The 20,853-nt window shown below is 47.6% G+C and overlaps 1 protein-coding gene and 1 long non-coding RNA gene across 6 annotated transcripts in view; one reads left to right on the top strand and one right to left on the bottom strand.

The window, feature by feature from the left end:
- The window catches only part of FRMD5 (FERM domain containing 5), a 292,045-nt gene that overhangs the window by 249,787 nt on the left and 21,405 nt on the right, over nucleotides 1–20,853 (top strand). For 3 of the 5 annotated variants that reach the window (XM_030577210.1, XM_030577208.1, XM_030577214.1), the window contains exons 8-12: nucleotides 4,737–4,825; nucleotides 9,677–9,740; nucleotides 10,688–10,779; nucleotides 18,756–18,830; nucleotides 19,742–19,810. In XM_030577210.1, coding sequence (XP_030433070.1) covers nucleotides 4,737–4,825; nucleotides 9,677–9,740; nucleotides 10,688–10,779; nucleotides 18,756–18,830; nucleotides 19,742–19,810 — 389 coding nt within the window. The remainder of the gene's footprint in view (nucleotides 1–4,736; nucleotides 4,826–9,676; nucleotides 9,741–10,687; nucleotides 10,780–18,755; nucleotides 18,831–19,741; nucleotides 19,811–20,853) is intronic. The other 2 variants (XM_030577211.1, XM_030577209.1) reach the window with 1 other exon arrangement.
- On the bottom strand, nucleotides 1,829–20,754 carry LOC115658391. Its single transcript, XR_004002259.1, has 3 exons — nucleotides 20,522–20,754; nucleotides 19,013–19,016; nucleotides 1,829–1,867 (listed from the first exon to the last, which is right to left on the bottom strand). It is a non-coding gene; the product is annotated as an uncharacterized LOC115658391 (long non-coding RNA).

The raw sequence follows: 20,853 nt of genomic DNA, 5'->3' as shown, positions 1-20,853 counted from the left end.
GCCCAGCTCTGCCCCCAGCTGCAGCTCCACGCCGCCCCTAGCTCCACCTCCAGCCCAGCTGCAGCTCCACTCCGCCCCTGCTGTGCCCCTCACTTAGCTCCGCCTCCAGCCCAGCTCTACCCCGCCCACTGCTCTGCCCCTTGCCTAGCTCCGCCTCCAGCCCAGCTCCACCCCTAGCCCCAGCTCCACCCCTCACCTAGCTCCGCCTCCAGCCCAGCTCCACCACCAGCCCCAGCTCCACTCCTGCCCTGCTCTGCTGGAGGAAGGCATAGCGATGGTCCTCTCTCACTTGCTGTGGTGTAGATTTGAAGCCAAAGGAAAGTCTGCACCTTCATTTAAATTCCTGTGCTGCCGAGACCCCAAACAGAGTTCAGTGGATAGTTGGTAGCAGTTACAATCTCAGAGTAAACTTTCTCCAAGGAGCCATCAGCAGTTTCCTGCTCTCGTTCAGCAAGCAAAGGGATCTGGGCCTCTTCTGAGTTAACAGCTACACTTCCTTGGTACGCAGAATTTTAAAAAGGAGCTTTGATTTTGATTTTGCATGTAAACAAAGTGGCATTTTGCTAATGGATTCAGATCTGAGTGCTGGTATATTGGCAACTATTAATGATTTTCCCCTTCTTGAATCCTTGGTGTTCATGTTTTACCCCCAGAGCTTTCACAGATGGCTGTCTCCAGGTGCAGTATGCAGCCATGTCGGTCCCAGGACATTAGAGAGAGCAGGTAGTGAGATTGATGTCTTTCATTGGAGCAGCTTCTGTTGGGGGAAGGTACCAGCTTTTGAGGTCTGTGTGTAACCTCACCTACCTTGTCTCTCTGGCAGCCACCTGATAGTTCGTAAATACTCCAAAGGAACTGTCATGTTTTAAATAACATGTCTAAAAAACAGATGTGACGCTCGTAATGTAACCATGATGTCCTGTAGCATCAGTAAGTAATTGAGGCTTGAAGAGGTGGAATGACAGAACCTCTAATTTGGGAGCTTTTGCAAATATTCAGCTGCTGCAGCTGAGGACAGAGCAATCGTCTGTGTTGGATGAGATCACTGCTCATGACATCTCAGCAGATTAGTAGTTACACCTCCCTGTCCAATCTTAACATTGCCCCTTGTTATTTGCTGAGATAATAAGTAGTTGTTGTTATGCATTGAATAAATGATATGCTATTTATTTCATTAGATCTAAAGATTTCAAAGTCAACTTATCCCAGGGGTGCTTTAGCGTGTATCAGAGCTCCATACATTTTCTGCTAGTGTGATATGGCATTTGAGCAGTCAGATGTTTTCTGTAGTTCGTTGTCTTTGGAGTTATGGGCTGTGCTGACTGTATGGGCTTCGAACCTGATTGACCTGCACCTAGCAAATGTACATGGCAAATTTGGCTGCATGTTCCCTTTACAGACTTCTCCCTGATCCTGGGACGAGGACCTCAGAGCTGCTGTGTCCCTGTTACACCCCACTGATACGAACAGATTGTATTGGGGCCCAGGGTCTGAGTCAGTGTGCTGTTCATTTATGCAGGTCTAAGTAGACCTTGCTAAGGAGCATGTTTTACCTATAGTGTTTGCTGTTTAATGTTTGTCATTTTGATCATAAGAATAGCCATACTGGATCAGAACAATGGTCCATCTATCCCAGGGGCCTGTCTTCCAATAGTGGCCATTGCCAAATGCTTCAGAGGCAATTAACACAACAGGGCAATTATCGAGTGATCCATCCCCTGTTGTCCAGTCCCAGCTTCTGGTAGTCAGAGACTCGTGATGTCCAGAATATGGGATTTCATCCCTGACCATTTTGGCTAATAGGCACTGATGGCCTATTCTCCAGGAATTTATCTAATTCTTTTTCAAACCCAGTTATACTTTTGGCCTTCACAACATTTCCTGACAAGGAGTTCCACAGGTTCACTATATGTTGTGTGAAGAAATACTTCCTTTTGTGTGTTTTAAGCCTGCTGCCTATTAATTTCATTAGGTGACCCCTGGTTCTTACGTTATGTGAAGGAGTAAATAATGCTTCCTTAATCACTTTCTCCACACCAGTCATGATTTTACAGACTTCTTTCATATCCCCACTTAGTCTCCTCTTTTCTAAGATGACCAGTCCCAGTCTTTTTTTAATCTTTCCTCGTATGGAAGCTCTTCGAGACCCCTAATCATTGTTGCACTTCTCTGTACTTTTTCCAATTCTAATACATCTTTTTTGAGATGGGATGATCAGAACCATACGCGGTATTCACCGTGTGGGTGTACCAGGGATTTATATAGTGGCATTATGATATTTTCTGTTATATTATCTATCCCTTTCCTAAGATTCTGTTAGCTTTTTTTGCATGTTGAGTGGACGTTTTCAGAGAGTTATCTGCAATGACGCCAAGATCTCTTTCTTGAGAGGTGACAGCTAATTTAGACCCCATCATTTTATCTGTATAGTTGGGATTATGTTTTCCAATTCACTTACCAGCAGTGAATTTCTTCCACTATTTTGTTGTTCTGTCATGCAGTTTTGCAAGATCTCTAAGAACATAAGAATGGTCCATCTAGCCCCGTATCCTGTCAGTATTCATTATCATTAAAGCTAGGATTTTGTCACAGATACTTTTAGTACCAGTCACGGGCAGGTCACAGGCAATAATGAAAAATTCACTGGAGCCTATGACCTGTCCCTAACTTTTACTAAAAGTATCTGTGATAAAATAAGGGGCCTGGGCAGCTGCAGGGGGGCTGGGAGCTTCAGGGTCCCCCTCTGCTGGCAGCTCCAAGCTGAGGGGGTCCCCCCTGCCACCCGTGGCAGCTGGGAGCTGTGGGGATCACCCCTGACACCTGCAGTGGCCAGAAGGAGCAGGATCTATGGGGTTCCCTGCCACCCGCGGTTGATTGTAGCTGCGGGGATCCTCCTTGCCGCCCGCTGTGGCCAGGAGCTGTGGGGTGCTCCCACCACCTGTAGTGGCAAGGGTATCCCGCAGCTCCCAGATGGTGCTAGCTGAAGTCACTGAGGTGTTTGGAATCGGGGATTCCTTGACTTCCGTGACCTCTGTGACTAAATCACAGCCTTAATTATAATGAATGATAGACGATGTGGTAGTTCATACAATAATCATTGCCAGATGAGGGAACATTTTGCATGCTGATCATTCAGTCCATCTGTTCTGTGCAGGCAGAAACACCTCATTGGGTTAGATTCTGCCTTCCATTAAGGCCACGTTGTATTGCTTTGAACCAAGAAACGTGTTCAAAGAATAGTGAAGAAGTAAATTAGAGCCACATTTTTCAGAACATTTCAGAACACCCATTTTAAAACTCTGTCTGATTTTTACCAAACTTCCCAGCAAAACTGTACCTTGAGATGATGTGCGGCCTACAAAATCACAGTCAGATCAGGGTCTTTTTAAAGAAGTTAGAGCCAATGTTCCCTTTGACTTTTTACATCCATGTGCGGAATGAATTTTGTTCTGTGCATCAATATGGAGCTGATGTGTGGGCGGGGGTGGGGCCGAAGGGTTCGGAGTGTGGGAGGGGGCTCCGGGCTAGGGCAGAGGGTTGGGGTGCAGGGGGTGAGGGCTCTGGGGTGGGGCTGGTGATGAGAGGTTTGGGGTGTGGGAGGGGGCTCCAGGCTAGAGCAGAGGGTTGGGGTGTGGGGGGGTGAGGGTTCTGGGGTGGGGCTGGGAATGAGGGGGTTGGGGTGCGGGAGGGGGCTCGGGGCTGGGGCAGAGGACTGGAGTGCAGGGGGTGTGAGGGTGCTGGGGTGAGGCTGGGATTGGGGGGCTTGGGGTGGGGGGGCTAGGGCAGAGGGTTGGGGTGCAGGGGGTGAGGGCTTTGAGATAGGCTGGCAATGAGAGGTTTGGGGTGCAGGAGGGGGCTTGGGGCTAGGGCAGAGGGTTGGGGTGTGGGGGGTGAGAGCTTTGGGGTGGGGCTGGCGATGAGAGGTTTGGGGTGCAGGCTGCCCCAGGGCTGCGATGAGGAGGGAGGACTCCCCCCCAGCCCTCTCTCGTTGCAGCAGCCCTGGGCTGGGGGAGAGGTGCCTTTCCCTGCTGCGGCAGCTCCGGCAGAGCTGGGGGAGAGGTACCTCTCCCGTCTGCATGGCCCTTAATAGCCTGCTGCACGGCCTCACAACTTGGAGGGAACTTAGGTTAGGGTGTGGGTTGAAAATCCAATTTATAAAAGAAAGAAACCTTCAGTCTGACTTACACAGCGCCTGCTGCTGTCCATCGTATTTTAAAAAGTTAACATGTTTTTTTCCACAAGTGCCAAGACAATTAATGTTACCTTCACTAGAGCCTAAACATTATGGTTAAATTAAACTGCTGCCTTGCACTGTCCATGACACTAGTTATTGCTTTGAAAAGTGTCTCGATGCTGCTCAGCTGGACCTTTTGTCCGTGCTGCTCAGATCTGCGTAACCAACAATTTAAGGTTTTCAAGTTTACTAATGAAAGTGAATCGATGATATTCGGGAGCTTTCTTCATTGGCTGGCGCTGCACTGCAAATCAATAGTCCCTCGGGTCTGGGAGTTGGATTGCATTTTCTGCTCACAAATTCTGCTGGCCCAGTCATATTTTTTGTGCTCCTGCAGGTTCCCGTCCATAGGCAGGATGTCACGGTCTGTCAAGAGTGTTCTTTTGACATAATTTAAGAGGGAAGATTCATTACCCCCACCGTATTCAGGACTGAGTGTTGCTATTGATGTGTAAACTTTGCTGGCGCTGCAACGTTTTGATGAAGTCTTATTGTGTTCCAGGATGTGTCAGGAAATGCGGCATTTTTGGCCTTCACTCCCTTTGGTTTTGTTGTTCTGCAGGGAAACAAGAGAATTCACTTCATCAAATGGTGAGTTCCCCCCATTTCAACCTGTTCTGGGGTTTATTTGTTTAAGCTGCGTTTACCAAGCACTGGTAACTCTCCTTAGTATTTCTCTGGATTGCAACAATAAGAAATGTGTCCAAAGGACAAGCACAAAGCATAGCAGTAGCCGTGTTTCCTCGAATATGGCAGTGGCACATTATGAACAGTAGACGTGCTACTTGAGTGCTAGGGTTAGATTTTGAAAAGAGCTCTGCATTGACCCAACTTCCCTCCCACTGACAGCAATGGCAAAACTCCTATTGACCAAAATGAAAGCAGAGTTAAGCCAATACCAAGTACATTTGAAAATCCCATTCACAGTGTCTTCTATGAAGACGTTAAAATTCACTGGGGAGTAAAAAAGCTACTTGCCCAACAAACGGCATTGACAAGTGGGATTGCTCTGGGTGTCCGTAAGCCTCTGATTGCCAGAAGCTGGGAATGGGTGACAGGGAATGGATCACTTGATGATTCCCTGTTCTGTTCATTCCCTCTGGGGCACCTGGCACTAGCCACTGTCAGCAGACAGGATACTGGGCTAGATGGACCTTTGGTCTTGACCCAGTCTGGCCGTTCTGATGCAAGAATAGTGCCTGGAAGTTAGTTCGGAATTCCCTGTTGGGTAAAAGAAGAGAGAGGCCAGTTTGGGATGGTTGGAGGAGAAAAACAAGAAAATCATGCTATGTGAGGACAGTCCTGTACCCATAACGACTTTCCCCTGGGTTAGCTGTTGCCAGCAATTTCATTTGTTAAAAACTTAATTTAGAAATATTTATATTAATCGAGCCAGATTCTGATCTCAGAGATACTTATGTCAATTAGAATAACTCCTTTTAAATCTGGAGTCACTCCAGCTTTACCACAGTCTCACTGAGGGCTGACTGTCTCCAAGACACCCTTATGTGAAGGGTTAGTCAGTGGGTGTGGACAGGTCATGAGCGTTAGTTGCACGTTCACTGCAAGCACAGTAACAAGCCACATGTCTTCGAGTGTGTCGATAATTAGGAAGAGAATAAAAAGACCTCTCCTCCTTTCTCACTGATGGAGGTTTGAGGGATGGTTTGTCCTGCAGTCGTCATTTCTCAGCCATGGAGATCTGGCTGTCTCTTGAGTGAGGGAGGTCACATTTTGGGCCTAGACTGCTTGTCAGAGACCCTTAAGCTTGTCTCACCTCCACCTTCCTGCTTTCTCTCAGCTCCTTGGTGCTTCTTCCCATGAAAATGTCTGTCTCATACACTGCTGTACTTCCTGCTTTGATGGCCTGATTGGCACTGTCCCATTTGTGTAATATGCTGTGAGTCATCTCCAATCACAGGCACTAACGTCTGTCTTGACCCTGGCATCTCATCAATTGGGCTATTCTGCCCACTTGATATGTAAGACATGCAGCTTTGTAACAGCCTGTGGAAGGTGTTTATATCAGGGGACAATTTAAGGTCAGTTCCATATACAGGTACCTACTTTCCACCTCCTCCACAGTGTAAATGAGTCCATGTTGCTGCACCCTCAATATGTGCAATGGGCAAAATTCCCCTCAGAGCAGAAGGCCTGCCCTTTATACCACTGGAAGCAGCTTCCCATAGGACCGCAGAGGAAATCCTGCATTTCTCTTTGCAGCCTGGGTAGCAGAACTGATGCATTTCTGCTGTGCATTTGGCCAGCTGAGTAGGATTTTAGAATGCCGCTCAGAGGGAGCAGATTCCCCTGCACTGGGCCAGAGGATTTGCTGCTGTGCAAGGGCTTCTGGTGCATTCCCAAACCAAGTGAGAATCTAGCATTGGGAAGAGGAGTTCTTCCTGCTTGCCCTGGCATAGACCCCCTAGTGGCCAGCTGAGCGCCTCCTGCTGGGCAGAAGCTGTGTCCTTTGCTGGGCAATTGAACTGGGGCTTAAGAGGCAGATTTTTAAAGGCATTGAGTAACTTAAGGATGCAGATAGGCACCTCCTGGGGTTTTCTGGCTGGGGTGAATTTCACACCATATACATGAAAGAAAGAGAAACACATTTGGGATGCTGCCAAACAGAATCTCATCAGGAACAAAGATCCTCTCCTCACATCCATAAACCCCAATGTGTGTTAGCCCGATTGCGCTAGTATTTTGTGCACAATTCCTGACTACTCATGCCATGAACTAACTGCAAGTGGTGACCAGACAGCTGTGCAGTGTGATGCTGACTTCGCCATCTTCACGCTGCTCTTTGCACATGGGAAGTGCTTGATATCATTCTCACTGCCCTCTTATTGGTGTATTTATAAAATCTGAGTATATTTCTTAGTCCTAATGTCATGCTGTTTTACTGAGGCTCAGTACGGCCTCTTCAGTGATTAAAAATTCACATGATTTAAAAGTAACAATAAATCTAATGGGGAGCCCATTGCACCATGTTTACTTTATATGGAGTAGGCTACATTCTGCCATAAATGCCAGTTGTGCATGCCATGGACTGAGTCTGGGTAGTGTGCGTTTCCTCGGCACTTTCAGAATCTTCCTTCCCCATTCTCTGCCTTGTGCAAAGATCATAGTAACTGTTTGTCAGCTGCTTCAATCAACTGGTGGCAGAATAGGAGGCTTGGCGGATATATTTATAAACATGGCGTGTGTCTATGGTTATGGGATTATTCAAAGGTGCCTCAATGGTTAGTAATAATTATGCGATGGGGTTTGACTATGTGGGACTCACACTCAATGTGTGTTCAGCCTGGGATCTGGGCACATCTCTTTCTGGCAGGGTTTGCTTCCTCCTTTCGCCCCTTCCCCCCCAAAGGAGAATTTGTGTAACTTGCTCTTTTCATCCCCCCACAAGGAGAAATATACAAGTGTTTTCCCTGCCTGGAGTAACTGCGTATTTTAGTGCATGGGACAGAGCAGCTCTCCTGTATAGGCCATGATACAAGGGGCACGTGAGGACAGGACCTGGGAATCGAAGTGAAATGAATTTGCCAATTAACTGTTAGTTGTAAATTCCTTTTAGATTCTCTCTCCCATTCGGGTGAGGAGTTTATCCTGTTCCGCTTCGGCCCGGCAGCTGAGACCATGTTTGAAGAGCCGACTCAAAGCATTGTTTGAAACAAGTTTGAGCTAATTAGGCCTAGAGATGGTTTGGCATGAATGGGGCCAAACTGTGACTATATAGACGCTAAATGATTGTGCCCTAGCTTTATTTAAACCTGCATTGGTTCCATGGACCCCGGCCAGCCAAGCCATGTCTAGAAGGAATTGGCTTGCACTGGTTTAACATTGTTTGGGTTACACTGGTTAATCAAATGTGATTCCCAACCCATTAGAGAGAGCTGGGGCACTTCAGGACACCCTGACATGTCTGTTCGTTAACAAAAATAGGCCCAGGCTTTTTAGCCTTTCCTTCATGAGAACTTTTCTTAAAATTTGGGATCATCATATTTGGTTGAGATCTTTCTGCAGAGCTGCCCAGCGAGCTTACACTGTGGCTAGTCTCAAAAATGGGGCTTCTTGCCGGCTTAACCCTTTAAATAGTCTAGAGATCTATAGGGCTTATCCTACATTTCTTGCACATAGAGCATTTCCGCTGATTTCAGTGGGCATTGTGGGTGCAGGATTGGGTTCATGCAGTGTACATATGTGGGTGTTTAAAGATTCCAGCAATTGATGACTCCCACAATTTGCATGTGTATTTTCTGTATTTGCAAAGCCTTGTGTTAGCATGTGCAGTCAGATGACTGCACACACAAATCCTGGTAACGACATTTGTGAATGCATGGCTAGGCATGCAGTTACTGGGTTGTGCACATAAGCAGGTTTGCTGCTGCAAAGGATACCTTTTGCCTGTATGGCCTGTTGCATGAGCCATCGGAAGTGTCTCACAAACATAGAATAGTTGTGCTCTTAAACGTTACTTGGTAAGTAGTCTGGAAAATGCCATAAACAGAAATGAAAATGCCATGTAAATGCAAACCCCACCTGCCTCACAGATACACAAAGTGTCTGTTAAACCGAGTCCTCTTAAATGCTGCCGGTACGTTAACTCGAGGCGCTCTGAACTATGCCCTCTGCAGGGCAATGGTATTTTCTTTTGAAAGGGTGACTAAACCCAAACGCAGTGTTCTAGCTAAGATCTAACCCATGCAATGTACACTTACAGTATCACTTCTCTTGCTTTGTATTCTATCCCACTGTTGATGCATCCCAGTATCCTGTTTGCCTTTTTTACTGCAGCCACACACTGGGCTGATGGCTTCAAGGATTTTTCTGCAATAATCCCTAAACCCCTTTCCTGGTCAGTACGCTGCATGACTGTTCCATGTAATATGTACTCTCTATATTTGGTTTGTTGCCCCAGACTTATTATTTTTTACATTTGTCTGCATTAAACTGCATTGTCCATGTATTGGCCCAGTCACCTGAAAGACTCCCCCAAACCCTCTGAATCTGGTTGCATTGTTCCTCATTCTTCGCTGTATCTCAAATTTTGGCCTCATCAGCTCAGTGTGGTATCTTATATTTGATATTTTCATCCAGATAATGCACATATATAAGCAAAGTTCTCAGACGACTCCTGGACTTTCCCCTGCGAATCACATTCCATCCCGAGACGTTCCCCTTTCCAGCCACTGTCTATGAGCCAGGAGTCCTCTTATCACTGTGTTACACTTCGGACAAACTGAAAAATATGGCTTTGACACTGTTCCAACTACTGTTCTGAAAATAATCTATTGATTAACTTTGCGTTTCATACAAACAATTTGGCTTAATTTGTGCATATTACCAGATCCAATTCCACTGTGTGTGGGTTCTGCATTAATGAGAGTGAGATGGGTGATGAGCAACATGTCTGTTACATATGTGGTTTTGTAATTTTAGGAACGAGGTAGCCAAAATGAAATTCGAAGGAAAGACATTCTGTTTATATGTAAGTCAGAAAGAGGTGAGTGGATTTTCTCATCATTTCAGTGCTCACTAGGTACAGTCTTTACTCTGCCTCAAATATTAAACATTTGCTATTGTGTCTGGTAGAAAAAATAAACACAGCTCCAGAAGTCTGTTCCTGAACTAAGAAGCTGCATTTAATCATGGAATCAGAGACGTGTAGGACTGGGAGGGATCTCGAGAGGTCATCTAGTCCCATCCCCTGCACTCAAGGCAGGACTAAGTAATAACTTTTATTTCTGCTTTGCAGGAGCCTTCTGTAATCACACAGTTAGGGTCTGATCTCTGTTGGCTCCAAGGAGAGCAAGATCCAGCCCTTATTACAAAATAAAAATGAAGGCTATGACCTGTATTTAAAAAAGACACACAGATCTGGCAGTGGCCTTTCGGACCAGTGATAGTGCTTTGACATTCAGGTGTATGTATTCCGGGTTCCGAACCAATGCAGTCAAGTGCCAATACTTTACTGGCAGGGCAGCTCTACAAGGGTCAGACCATCCAGGTATCTCGTAGAGTGGCATCCAGTTCAATATCCATGTCATCTGCTCAGGACAGGGCTTCCCACTGCATTTCGGGGCGTTATGTCTCAGGGCCATGTTATCCCTGCCCATCCCAGTCAGACCTGGTTATCTAAATGGGTGTGCACATTTCGATTTTGAAATGGGTTAAGTACAGTACAGCACATGGGAGACAGTTAGCTAATCCTGTGCACTTTTAAAATATATACATTTTGGATACACAGGAATATGGATGAACCAAGCATCAGTTAATTGGGTCTTTACCAGTGGAAATCAGACATATTTCCAGTCGGGTCAGTCAGTCAGATACATTCTTCCATGTTCTGTGGTGTAATAAATGAGCTGTTTTCATTTCAGCTGCCCTGCAGATTGTAAACATGCCGCCTGCTAACCACACTCAGTTGTTTCTATGTGGAATTTTTTGTAGGAAAAGAAAATTGCTCTTACTTATTTTGCTCCAACACCAGAAGCGTGCAAGCACCTCTGGAAATGTGGGATAGAAAACCAAGCTTTTTACAAGTAAGTACAAAGATTATTAGGGTTTTTTTTTTTAATTTTTCACGTAGATACAATCCCACATAGCAACGGACCTTGTGTAGCTCTGGAGAAAGGAGCCCTGCTCTGCTGGATCTTAGCAGATCTCAGGGGGGTTTCCATTGCTGTGCTTTTTTTTAATCTGGATGTGTGGTTAGCCTGACACACGACCATAGGTCCATGACTCCTTATTCAATACATTTGGAACAGCCCATAGTGTGTTTGGGGTTCTCTCATCCACCACCCGAGGGACACGCTGGTAGCTTAGGATGCCCCAGGAAAAAACCGTATTCTTGGACAGGCTTTAGACCTGGTGGAAGACAGACAAGAGGAGGACAACAGATGATGTGTACGAATACCATGTTACTGTCATGGAAATAGACTGTAATGGAGCAAGAAACGTGGCCCTAGAAGTGGACAACCTGGATTGCCTCCTGTGTCACAGGACATGAAAGCATCTAATTAAAAAAAAAACGATTAGCAGGTCTGCTATCGGCCAAGGTGCCTACACACCAGACTGGGAGCTTCGCTGCCCCCTTCCTGGTTCTGGAATGCAGCCAAGTGCCTAGCATTTAAAACTTCCACTGCTAATTGCTGAGCCATAGAAGTTTAATCAGGAAATTAAAACTTTAATTGTTTGGAGATTAAAACTTTAATGCTAAACAGCTCATAGAGACCAGTTCTGGCCTGGCTGCTCCCCCCCACCCCCCATTATAAACCCAGGGTTGCGAGTTCAATCCTTGAGGGGTCTGAGACAAAAATCTGTCTGGGGATTGGCCCTGCTTTGAGCAAGGGGTTGGACTAGATGACCTCCTGAGGTTCCTTCCAACCCTGATATTCTATGATCACGACCAAGGGATGGCTGGGTCAAACCTGAGCAGCACTGTGACCCCCTGGACCAGGGAGCTGAGCCCAGCTTGCCCCCCGGGACTGGAGCTACAGGAGCCAGTGTAGAGCAGGCACTGCAACCCCCCAGCCCATGTCCTCCCACCCAACTTCCCAGCCTCCCAGGGGACCCCTTGACACATTCTGGCAACCCAGTTTGGGGTCGCGACCCACGGGCTGATAGAGCCTGCCTTTGAGTGCTCGGCTACAGCAAATACAGCGCTAAACCTCCCCAATGCAGAGAGATCAGGCATGTCCTTGCTTACAACAAACAGGACAGATCCCCAGTGGTGCCAGAGTTGTGCCCGCACACCTAGAGACAGGGGCTGGGGCTTCAGTGACTCCAAGCCACTGACCATAGGGGTGCTGGATGGTGAGCCGGCCCCGGCACAAACTGAAACAGCTTCCGTTGGGGGTTAACAGCTCCCTTTCCCTGCTCCACTGGCTGGGATCCCCATCCCCACCCTGTGCGATCTCCAGTAATAGAGGAGTTCTCATTTCCTGCCCGACGGCTGCTTTAAGCCCAGAACCATGAAAGGCAGAGGAAGGACAGAGAATCGGGCCTGTGGCACCTCTCTTTTTTGTATTGATTTTACGTAGCAGAAAGTTTGAGGCATCTAATGCAAATGCAGCTCAGAGGGAAGAACTGAAAGAAACGTGTTCCTGACCATGATCGGACACTTCAGGCCCTTCTCCCTTCTGAATAGAGAAGGAAGGATGGTGTAGGGGGCGGGGTACTAGCCTGGGACTCCAGAAACCCAAAGTCCGTTCCTATCTCTACCACAGACTTCCTGTCTGACCATGGGCAAGTCACTTAATCTTTCTGTGCCTCTGTGCCCATCTGTATTATAGCAGTGGTTCCCAAACTGGGATTTGTGAAATGTGACAGGGGGTTCTTGGGAAAAAATTCCCTAATGGCAGACAGAGCTGTCCCTAGGGACCACGGGCAGCTCAGGGCCAGCAGCCCAGAGCCCCTGAACTTCCAAGAGCTATGCAGATCAAAGCAAGCATATCTATCACACTGAGGAGATTTAAACTTCAAGACTCCTTATAAGAAATGGAAAGGGAGGTGGATTTTTTTTGCTGTTTTTAAAGTTAAGGGCTGCTAGTATTGTTTTTAAATTATTATGAAGAACAAGTTTAAGCTTTGTTGTAATGTGCGTTCTTTGCCTGGACTGCTCAAGACCTGAATGCTTGTGTAGGAGGAACTCTTTGTGTTGGCTTCTTAAATACCTTCCTGCTGTTTCACATCTGATACTCCTTGATGAAACATAGGAGCCTTGTCTTATAGCAGGCTCAATCAAAGTGATACAAGCTACAAAAGAGAGATCTTGGAATAGTGTTGCCGTTTTCATAACGTAATAAAAATACTGTAATGATGAATAATTAATAATAAATAGTGTGTAATAAGCATGTCATAAAAACAAATGTTATATTTCCGAGATCACTGCTTTTATACTTTATCCTCAGATAAAGGAGAAAATCCCTGGAAATATTCATTTTTAGGAGGGGGTTTGCGAGACTTGATATTTTAGTGAAAGGGGTTCACAGGTTGTTAAAGTTTGGGAACCACTGTACTATAGGGAGCGACAGGGACTTGTGAGGATAAAATCCATTAAAGATTGCGAGGCGCTCAGCTGTATATCAGTCCCCAGCCAGATAGAACAGCCTTTAATTTATAGACCTAGTCTCGGGTGGGGTTTAATGCACGTTCTCGGTAAAACCTGTAATCTCGGGTCCTTCGCTGTGAAATGATGTAGGCCCAGCTCTGCCCTTGAATGAATGCAGGCAGCTTCCACTGACGGAACAAGCCCCAGGCAAAGGGGCAGCATGAGCCTGGTGCACCACTTAGTTCCCACCCAATGACCCGACGTGGAGTTTGTAAAGTGAACTCCTCAGAGCAGACTGCAGAGCACTGGGATAGTCTGTCTCACATTGCTCTTTTGTACATGATTATCTCAGGACTCAAGAGTTTGTCATTAGTTTTGTCCCAAAGAGAGTTTCTGAAATTGCATTGGCGAGGACAGGACAGCTGTTGGAAAAACCAGGGATCATACTGTGTCAGTTTTCTTGGGTGAAGTCAAATACGTTCAGTATACAACTGAAGAATTCCAGTCCTGTGACATAAATGTACAGTGCTTTGTCACCAAATTCAGCACACTCCAGACAGACATTCCTTGTTTCCAAAGGGGAGAGGGAGAGCACCCGTCAGGAGCTAAAAAGTGGGGATGCCTTTAGGGTAGAAATTGTTGCACCTTTACACAACCGGAACTCTCTGGGATGCTTGTTTGGGAAAATAGGTCAGTTTTCTGTTCCTTTCTTCTTTTGATTAATTAGTTTGATCTTGAAAGAGTCAGGGTATAAAAGAAGTCACTTATCTATAAATCAGTAAGACATCAGATAGAACATTTTGGTTTCATCACACTGCTTTCTGTTTTACTTAAAAATAGACTGCTTTGTACTTTGTAATGAGTTTTATTTTAATCAGTGAGATGTAAGATAAAGTGTAACGTATTCACTTTGGGAATACTGCAATCAGCAGCTGCAGTCAGCAGGTCTCATGTCTCATTACATGAACATGAAATGAAATTGCTATATTGCTTTACAACTTTTTGTTATGACTAATAGTGGTGGTGAATAACAGGTGGATTACGTGCCCACTAAACCGGACCGTGGTCTCATTCACGCTGCAGTGTGTATTTACTGCTCAGTGGGGTAATGCTGGATTCTTTTGGGATGGTTAGGAGCAAGTGGTCTCATCCCTCAGGGCTTTTGATGTATTTCATCCAGAAAAGTGCCAAGCTGCCTCAGGTAATGAGTGATCGGTGTGCTCAGCACCCTCCCAGTCAGAGGTTCTGGTACGTTTCTTAATATGCTGGATAGTTTCAGCCTGTGCAGAAACCAAGCACAGAATCTTGTTACTTGCCTCGTGGGATGCAGTGTTCTTGGCTTGGCCTGATGATGACATGTGATGCCTGTGTTCATTGTGTCCTGCCGTATCTGTGATTGCGCAGCGTGGCAGAATGCCACCAGTGGCCAGCTGGTGCTACTGAAACCTCCACCAGCATTTCTCTAGTTATATCTTCTCACCTTAAATATTCCTACATCGCCACCTAAAAAAGACCCTCCACATCTCCCTCCTGCGGGCGCCTGTTGCGCTGGCGATGCTGTCTGAGCTCAGGTTCTCTTTCAAAGGGCTGCATCTTAAAGGGTTAAAGAGCAGCTCATTGTAATAGGCCTTTTCGGGTGCTTGGGTAAAGTTCAGGAAATGTGTCATGTCGCCAAGGGAGGTACAGTATTAATGATGTGAGGGTGTGAATAGGTGTAATTAGAACTCAAGCTCTTAGCAGTCCTTCCCGTTCTGTGCTACCGTCCTGTGTAAGCCACTTATCTGATCTCACTGTGTTCTGTATCTCAGCTGTCTCATTACCTTTCTCGGTCAGTGCCCGACTCCTGTCCGCTGCTGCTGCTGCTAAAAGTTACATCTGGTCAGAGCTGTGAGATCAGTTGGAGAATGGGAGAATGAAAGGAACGTGGCTGCCAGAGAGCACTGGCTCTTCGCCTCCACCCGCTCCCTCGTGAGCTGCTGTTGCCTGAGGATAAGCCACAAATAGCTGGAGCTGGTTCTGGAGCTCATCACATAGTGCTAGCTCGGGGATGTGCAGACTCCCTGCCGAGCGACCGCTCCTCGGCCCATCTCCAGTTACCATTTTCTTGTAAGAGCACTGGGGGCTCTTCCACCTTAGATGGGGGCCTGATCCTGCCCATGCTTTCTGCCAAGTATCTTGCGTACTGTCACAAGCACTCCCATTAACATATGTTGATTGTAGGAGTAGCTCTGGGGGTTAATGGGACTGTTCAGAGCTGGCAGGTGCAGCTGTGTGCTCGGTGTTTGCAGGATGGGGGTCAGATGCTGGGTTTGAGGGCACCCAACAGAGTGATGACATTCTTAAAAACCACCTTGAATGGTGCAACTGTTGTGAGATCATCTGTTCTTATGAAATTTCTGCCATCTTGGGCTGGCCACATGCTATCTCCAGTCTGAATCAGATGCCTTCCACCTTTGGATCTGCACCAGAACCTGTAGGGATGAGATGGAACCTGGGAATTCAAATTCCTGACACTTTGGTGAGGACCAAGGGTGGGATTTAAGTTTCCAGGTCAAGGCTGTTCCTGATTGTAACTGGAGCTGGTACAAAAATGGGTTTTGAACATTCCGTGAAAATTGTTTGGAAGAAAAGGAAGAAAAATTTTATGTCCATTAATTTTTTCACGCAGTTTTGGTTCTTTTGTCAAAACTCAATGTTTGGTCAGTAATTGAAATAGAACATTTTCCATCTGTGATGGACAAAGCCTGAAAAATGTAATCTGCTTCTGTTAGTAAAAAGGTGGAAGAACCCACCTCCTTCAGTGGAAAAAAGTTTTGACTACAGAGGGTCAATCAAACCAGTTATCAGTAGAGTAAAAGCAGCTGTTCGTTCCCCCGGGGAAGGGGTAGCGAAAGGCGGAGGGGCAGGCCTGCCCAGGTATGCTGTGTGTCAGGGAGCCCACATGGGCTGCGGTCCCTTCCTTGCACGCTGTAGAAGAGGTGAGGCCAGTGGTTCGGGGAAAGGCGTTCATTGCTCTGCGACTGCATCAGTGTCACTGTACTGTGCTGCGTTTCCAGTAAGCTCCATCACGAGAACATTCTGAAAACACTTCAGTAATGTTGCCTGAAAGCGTGTACCCAGCTTTGTGCTAAAGCAATGGACCCTCCTGTAGAGATCACAGCGACAGCGAAACTCTGTCCTGCAAGCAGATCTGGGCCCAGTCCTGGGAGGAGCCGAGCAGCTGCAAATGCTCTCTGAGGTGGTGGGAGCTGCAGGGTCTCGGCAGGTGCTCAGCATCTCCCGGGATCAGCCCATTGTTCTGGGCAGTTCCTTGCCTGTGATGGTTTGGGGTTAATCAAGGTCACAGATAGTGATAGTTAAATCATTTCAAGTTGGAATCATTGTGTGGGGCTGTCCCACAAGCCACCCCACCCTGACAAGCGTGGGTATAAGATAAGCTGGCAGCAACCCTTCAGCGGGTTCCAGAGCTCACTAGACAGTTACACACAGAAGCCATAGAAACATCACTGACAAACTAAACTCCCAGGCAGGCTATGCTGGCATTTCTTTGTCCAGCTCCTCAGGCTCCAGCGGCACAAGGAAAGGGTTATTTGCTGTACAGGCCATTTTGTAGACTAGCCGTTTTCTCCATGGATGGCACTTCCTGCGTGTTCATACGTGATCCAGGAGGGGATGTTGATTTCTCCTCCATTCGTATTGCCTGTTTTCAGGAAATGTCCTGAAGTCAGGATTCTAGTGTTGATTTTGCAGTTTTTCACTCTAGAGCAGTTCTGCTTTGGGGCAAAAACCTGCAAAAGGTTGTCATTTCCCCCCCAAAATATGCAATAGTCTTCATGGAACAGAAGAGCAAAACCTTCCAGCTGTGCGGCTTTCCCACGCCGTGGCGGCTGTGTGGGTGGCCTCTCGTGCCATGGGAAGTAGATTGAAGAGCCGGTGTGGTGTCCATTCCTGTTCATAGTGAATCCCCCCGCCAGCTCATCTGACTGACCCAGATGGGTTGGAAGGGTGGTGCAGTTCCATGCGGGCTCCATGAGCACTGCCTGCAGTGCGGGTCAGGATCAGAATTCAGATGAGTGAGGCCTGGAGGGTGCACCCAGCACTGCATGAATGCATCTGCCATTGCTGCTGTGGGGAGAGACCACGGGAGCAGAGTGTGAGCCTGGAGCAGTGTGCACGCCCTGATGCAGGGATCCCCCTGTCCCTGGAGAGCTCATCTCAGTAACTTGGGCTAGGTCCTGGGAAGCGGATTGCGCCCAAAGTAAGTTTGCTCGGGGGGGTGGGGAGGATAGAGAGCCAGATTCTCCCCATGCCTGAGCAGAACTGAGAGGCGAGGGCTGCAGGGAGTGGGCTCCCGAGCGGGGACCTGCTCCAATTTGTGCCTCTGGAGGATAGGTGTTGTGGAGCACCACTCCACCCCTCCCTTTCTGGGGACGTTCCCACGCCCTCCTCCTGTGCCAGGTGTGGGAGGAGGTGGTTATATAGCTCCCCCATGTGAGGGGGGTTCTCCCAGGCCAGCTCTGACCAGAACACAGCCACTGTGCAGCAGCCAAGGAGCAAGCTGACGACGTTTGATCTGCCCTTTTCCGAAGGGTGTGGCTGTAATGCACTTGGGCAAGCAGAACTCCCTATCGCCAATGCAGGTTCGACTTCCATTGTTAACAGCCTGCACAGTCCGGGTGTGCCTGTGTCGTCCCTACACCCCTGAGAAGTTGCCTCCTTTGTGCGCTCTTCTAGTGAACGTCTGCGGCAGGGACTGTGTAGCTGTGGTGTGAGGACAGTCCGGTCACACCGTGCCCGTGTGACTCTGTGGCACCTACAGCGCTGTGGGGCTGCAGTGACCCCGAAGGCATCGGTGCCCACCCTGAGTGGCAGTGTCTCTGGGCCACGGGTTACATGGTTACCATTCAGGGCTGTGTTAATGAGGTGGGCTGGCTGTTTCCCTTGAGCTCAAGGCTGAGCCCTATGTCACAAGTGACCTAACGGTTTGCCGTCAGCGCCATGCTCCAGCACCCCAGGGATGCGGGGAGGGAGCCAGCTCTGAACAAGCAGAGCAGACTGGCAATTCCAGCTGCGTTTGCAGGTAACACGGTGTAACTGTCTATTGAAAGGCCGATTCCCTGGGGTCTGGGGGTGCTCAGAACCGCTCCCTGTTTGATGGCAGTTGGTGTTGTCCAGATCCTAACACCCTCACTGAGTGTGTGTGGATTTTGGAGAGTTTTTCAGGGTCCTGCTTCTGCTGCCACCTGAGTTTGGAAGCTGAGAATGCATGGGAGGGGCCACGGCAGGGAAGGCACGATCTGTCATGGGCACTGGTCGATCGTTTAATAGAATCAGCTGCACCCCAAAGGCCAGGGCTGCCGCTCTTGATAAAACATGGCCAGCAAGCTGCGTTACATCCATAGGCATTGACCTGCCGCAGCCCGACCCCTTTGTGGAGGGTTCTCCATGTTCTTGCTGTCGTTTCAGGTTGGAGAAGTCAAGCCAGGTCCGCACAGTATCCAGCAGCAACTTATTCTTTAAAGGAAGCCGGTTCCGATACAGGTAAATAATGACAGTAAGTAGCAGTTACTAGATACATTTTCAGACGCTCCTTTGGGTGGTGGATGTAGCAGCTTCTTGACTGCTTAAATACAAGACTTTTCTGAATGTCTTTCTGAAAAGAGACTGCTTTGTGTCCGGAGACTTTTGTATCAAAGCATTTCCAGGTAGCCAAGGAACCTAACCATCCTTTTATATTTCCTTGGATTTTGTTTTATTTTGCTACATATTATTCCTGATTTTATCCCTTATACCCCTCTTACCTCAACAGACCAAAAAAGAGAGAGAGAGAGAGAGAGAAAATTGCAGCTGATTTTTAAAAATACAACAATGTGTTGAAACATCCCAGTTACTGAAAGATGATGTTTCTTTCTGCATCTGACGCAGAAGTTTTAGATGCTGAATTTTAGCAGGCTGTGATGAGCGATCAAAGTGTGGGATGCAGCCAAGCGTTAGAGATTTGAAAAGAGGCTCCAAACATTGTGGAGCCATTGGGCCAAATTCTGTTCTCACGCCCCAGGCGTCCGTGTGGAGTGGCCCCTGTGGTTTGATGTTCAGACTCCTACACATCAGAGGAGAATTAAATTCCAGTCTCGTGGGATGTGGCATTCCAGGAAGCAGAACTGACCGACCCAACAGGACGTGACCGAAGGGGTTGCTGCCCTTCTGGAATCCCAAACCCTGTTCATTTTTAGCAATGTCTGTCTTCTCCTCTCCGTTTGGAGGCTGTTTGCCCGCAGCGCTCGGTTCCTGTGTGTGGGACTGGGGTAGGTATGGAGTTCTGTGGAAGGATGTACTGTTACAGAGGGCGAGGGCAAAGGGGTGACTGTTTATCAGAGCAGTAGAAGAATCTTGGCAGTAGCCAGAATGCTTTTTCAGTTCTTGCCCTGTTTCTGTTCTTGAACCGCTTGCAGTGGCCGAGTTGCAAAAGAAGTGATGGAATCTAGTGCCAAGATCAAGAGGGAGCCCCCAGAAATTCACAGGTAAGTACCATCAGCAACTTCATAGTACAGTCGTGGACACAAGGTGCATTGATCTACAACATCTCACCTTGATTTCAGTCCCGCCTGGAGTGTTGGGAATATCCTATAGCCAGCCGGAAAGTGGCAAGTGCTCTTTCAAGCTGCCTCCTGCACGAGTAGGGTGCATATCACTGGGGTACCATTCCTGAGCAGAGGTTGGTAGTAAAAGGGCATTGTTAGCTGGAAAGGAAAGTGGTTCACTTCTGTTTCGTCTTACGCTAACACTGAGCACTTCTTGCAGTCTGGTACCCGGGCAGCGCTAGCACTGGCTTGGACTCTTCGGCTGAGTGTGGTGTTTCAGATCCCAGTGGCTTGTTTAAATATATTGCTAATGAGCTTTGCTGGTGTGACTAGACAGTGGGGGAAATCCTGGCTCCATTGAAGTCAATGTAAGTTTTGCCATTAAGGACATAAGAACAGACATAATGGGTGAGATCAATGGTCCATCTAGTCCAGTTTCTTGTCTTCCAACAGTGGCCAGTGCCAAAGCTTCAGGGGCACTGTACAAAACGGCAATTTTGGAGAGAGATGGCTTCTGCCAGTCAGAGGTTTGGGGTCACCCCAAACATGGGGTTACATCCCTGACCATCTTAGCTAATAGCCATTGATGGACCTGTCCTCCATGAAATTACCTAGTTCTTTTCTGAACCCAGCTATACTTTGGGGCATCACAGCATCCCATGGCAGTGAGTTCTACAGGTTAATTGTCCGTTGTGTGGAAAAAGTATTTTCTCTTAAACCTGCTGCCTATTCATTTCACCACGTGGTGCCTAGTTTTTGTATCGTGGGAAAAGGGCAAATAACACTTCTCTGTGCACTTTCTCCATGTCAGCCATGACTGTACAGCCCTGTATCAGCCCCCCTCGGCTGTCCTTCTACCAAGCCGAGCTGCCCTAGTCTTTATAGTTTCTCCCATATGGAAGCTGCCGCGTACCCTTGCTCAACCTTTTCCAGTTCCACTGTGTTCTTTTGGAAATGGGCAGCCAGAACTGGACACTATGTTC

This window comes from Gopherus evgoodei, chromosome 10 (genome assembly GCF_007399415.2).
Source record: "Gopherus evgoodei ecotype Sinaloan lineage chromosome 10, rGopEvg1_v1.p, whole genome shotgun sequence".
Classification (NCBI taxonomy): Eukaryota; Metazoa; Chordata; order Testudines; family Testudinidae; genus Gopherus; species Gopherus evgoodei.
Note: the sequence above shows the minus strand (reverse complement) of the source record. Positions and strands in the feature narration are given on the sequence as shown.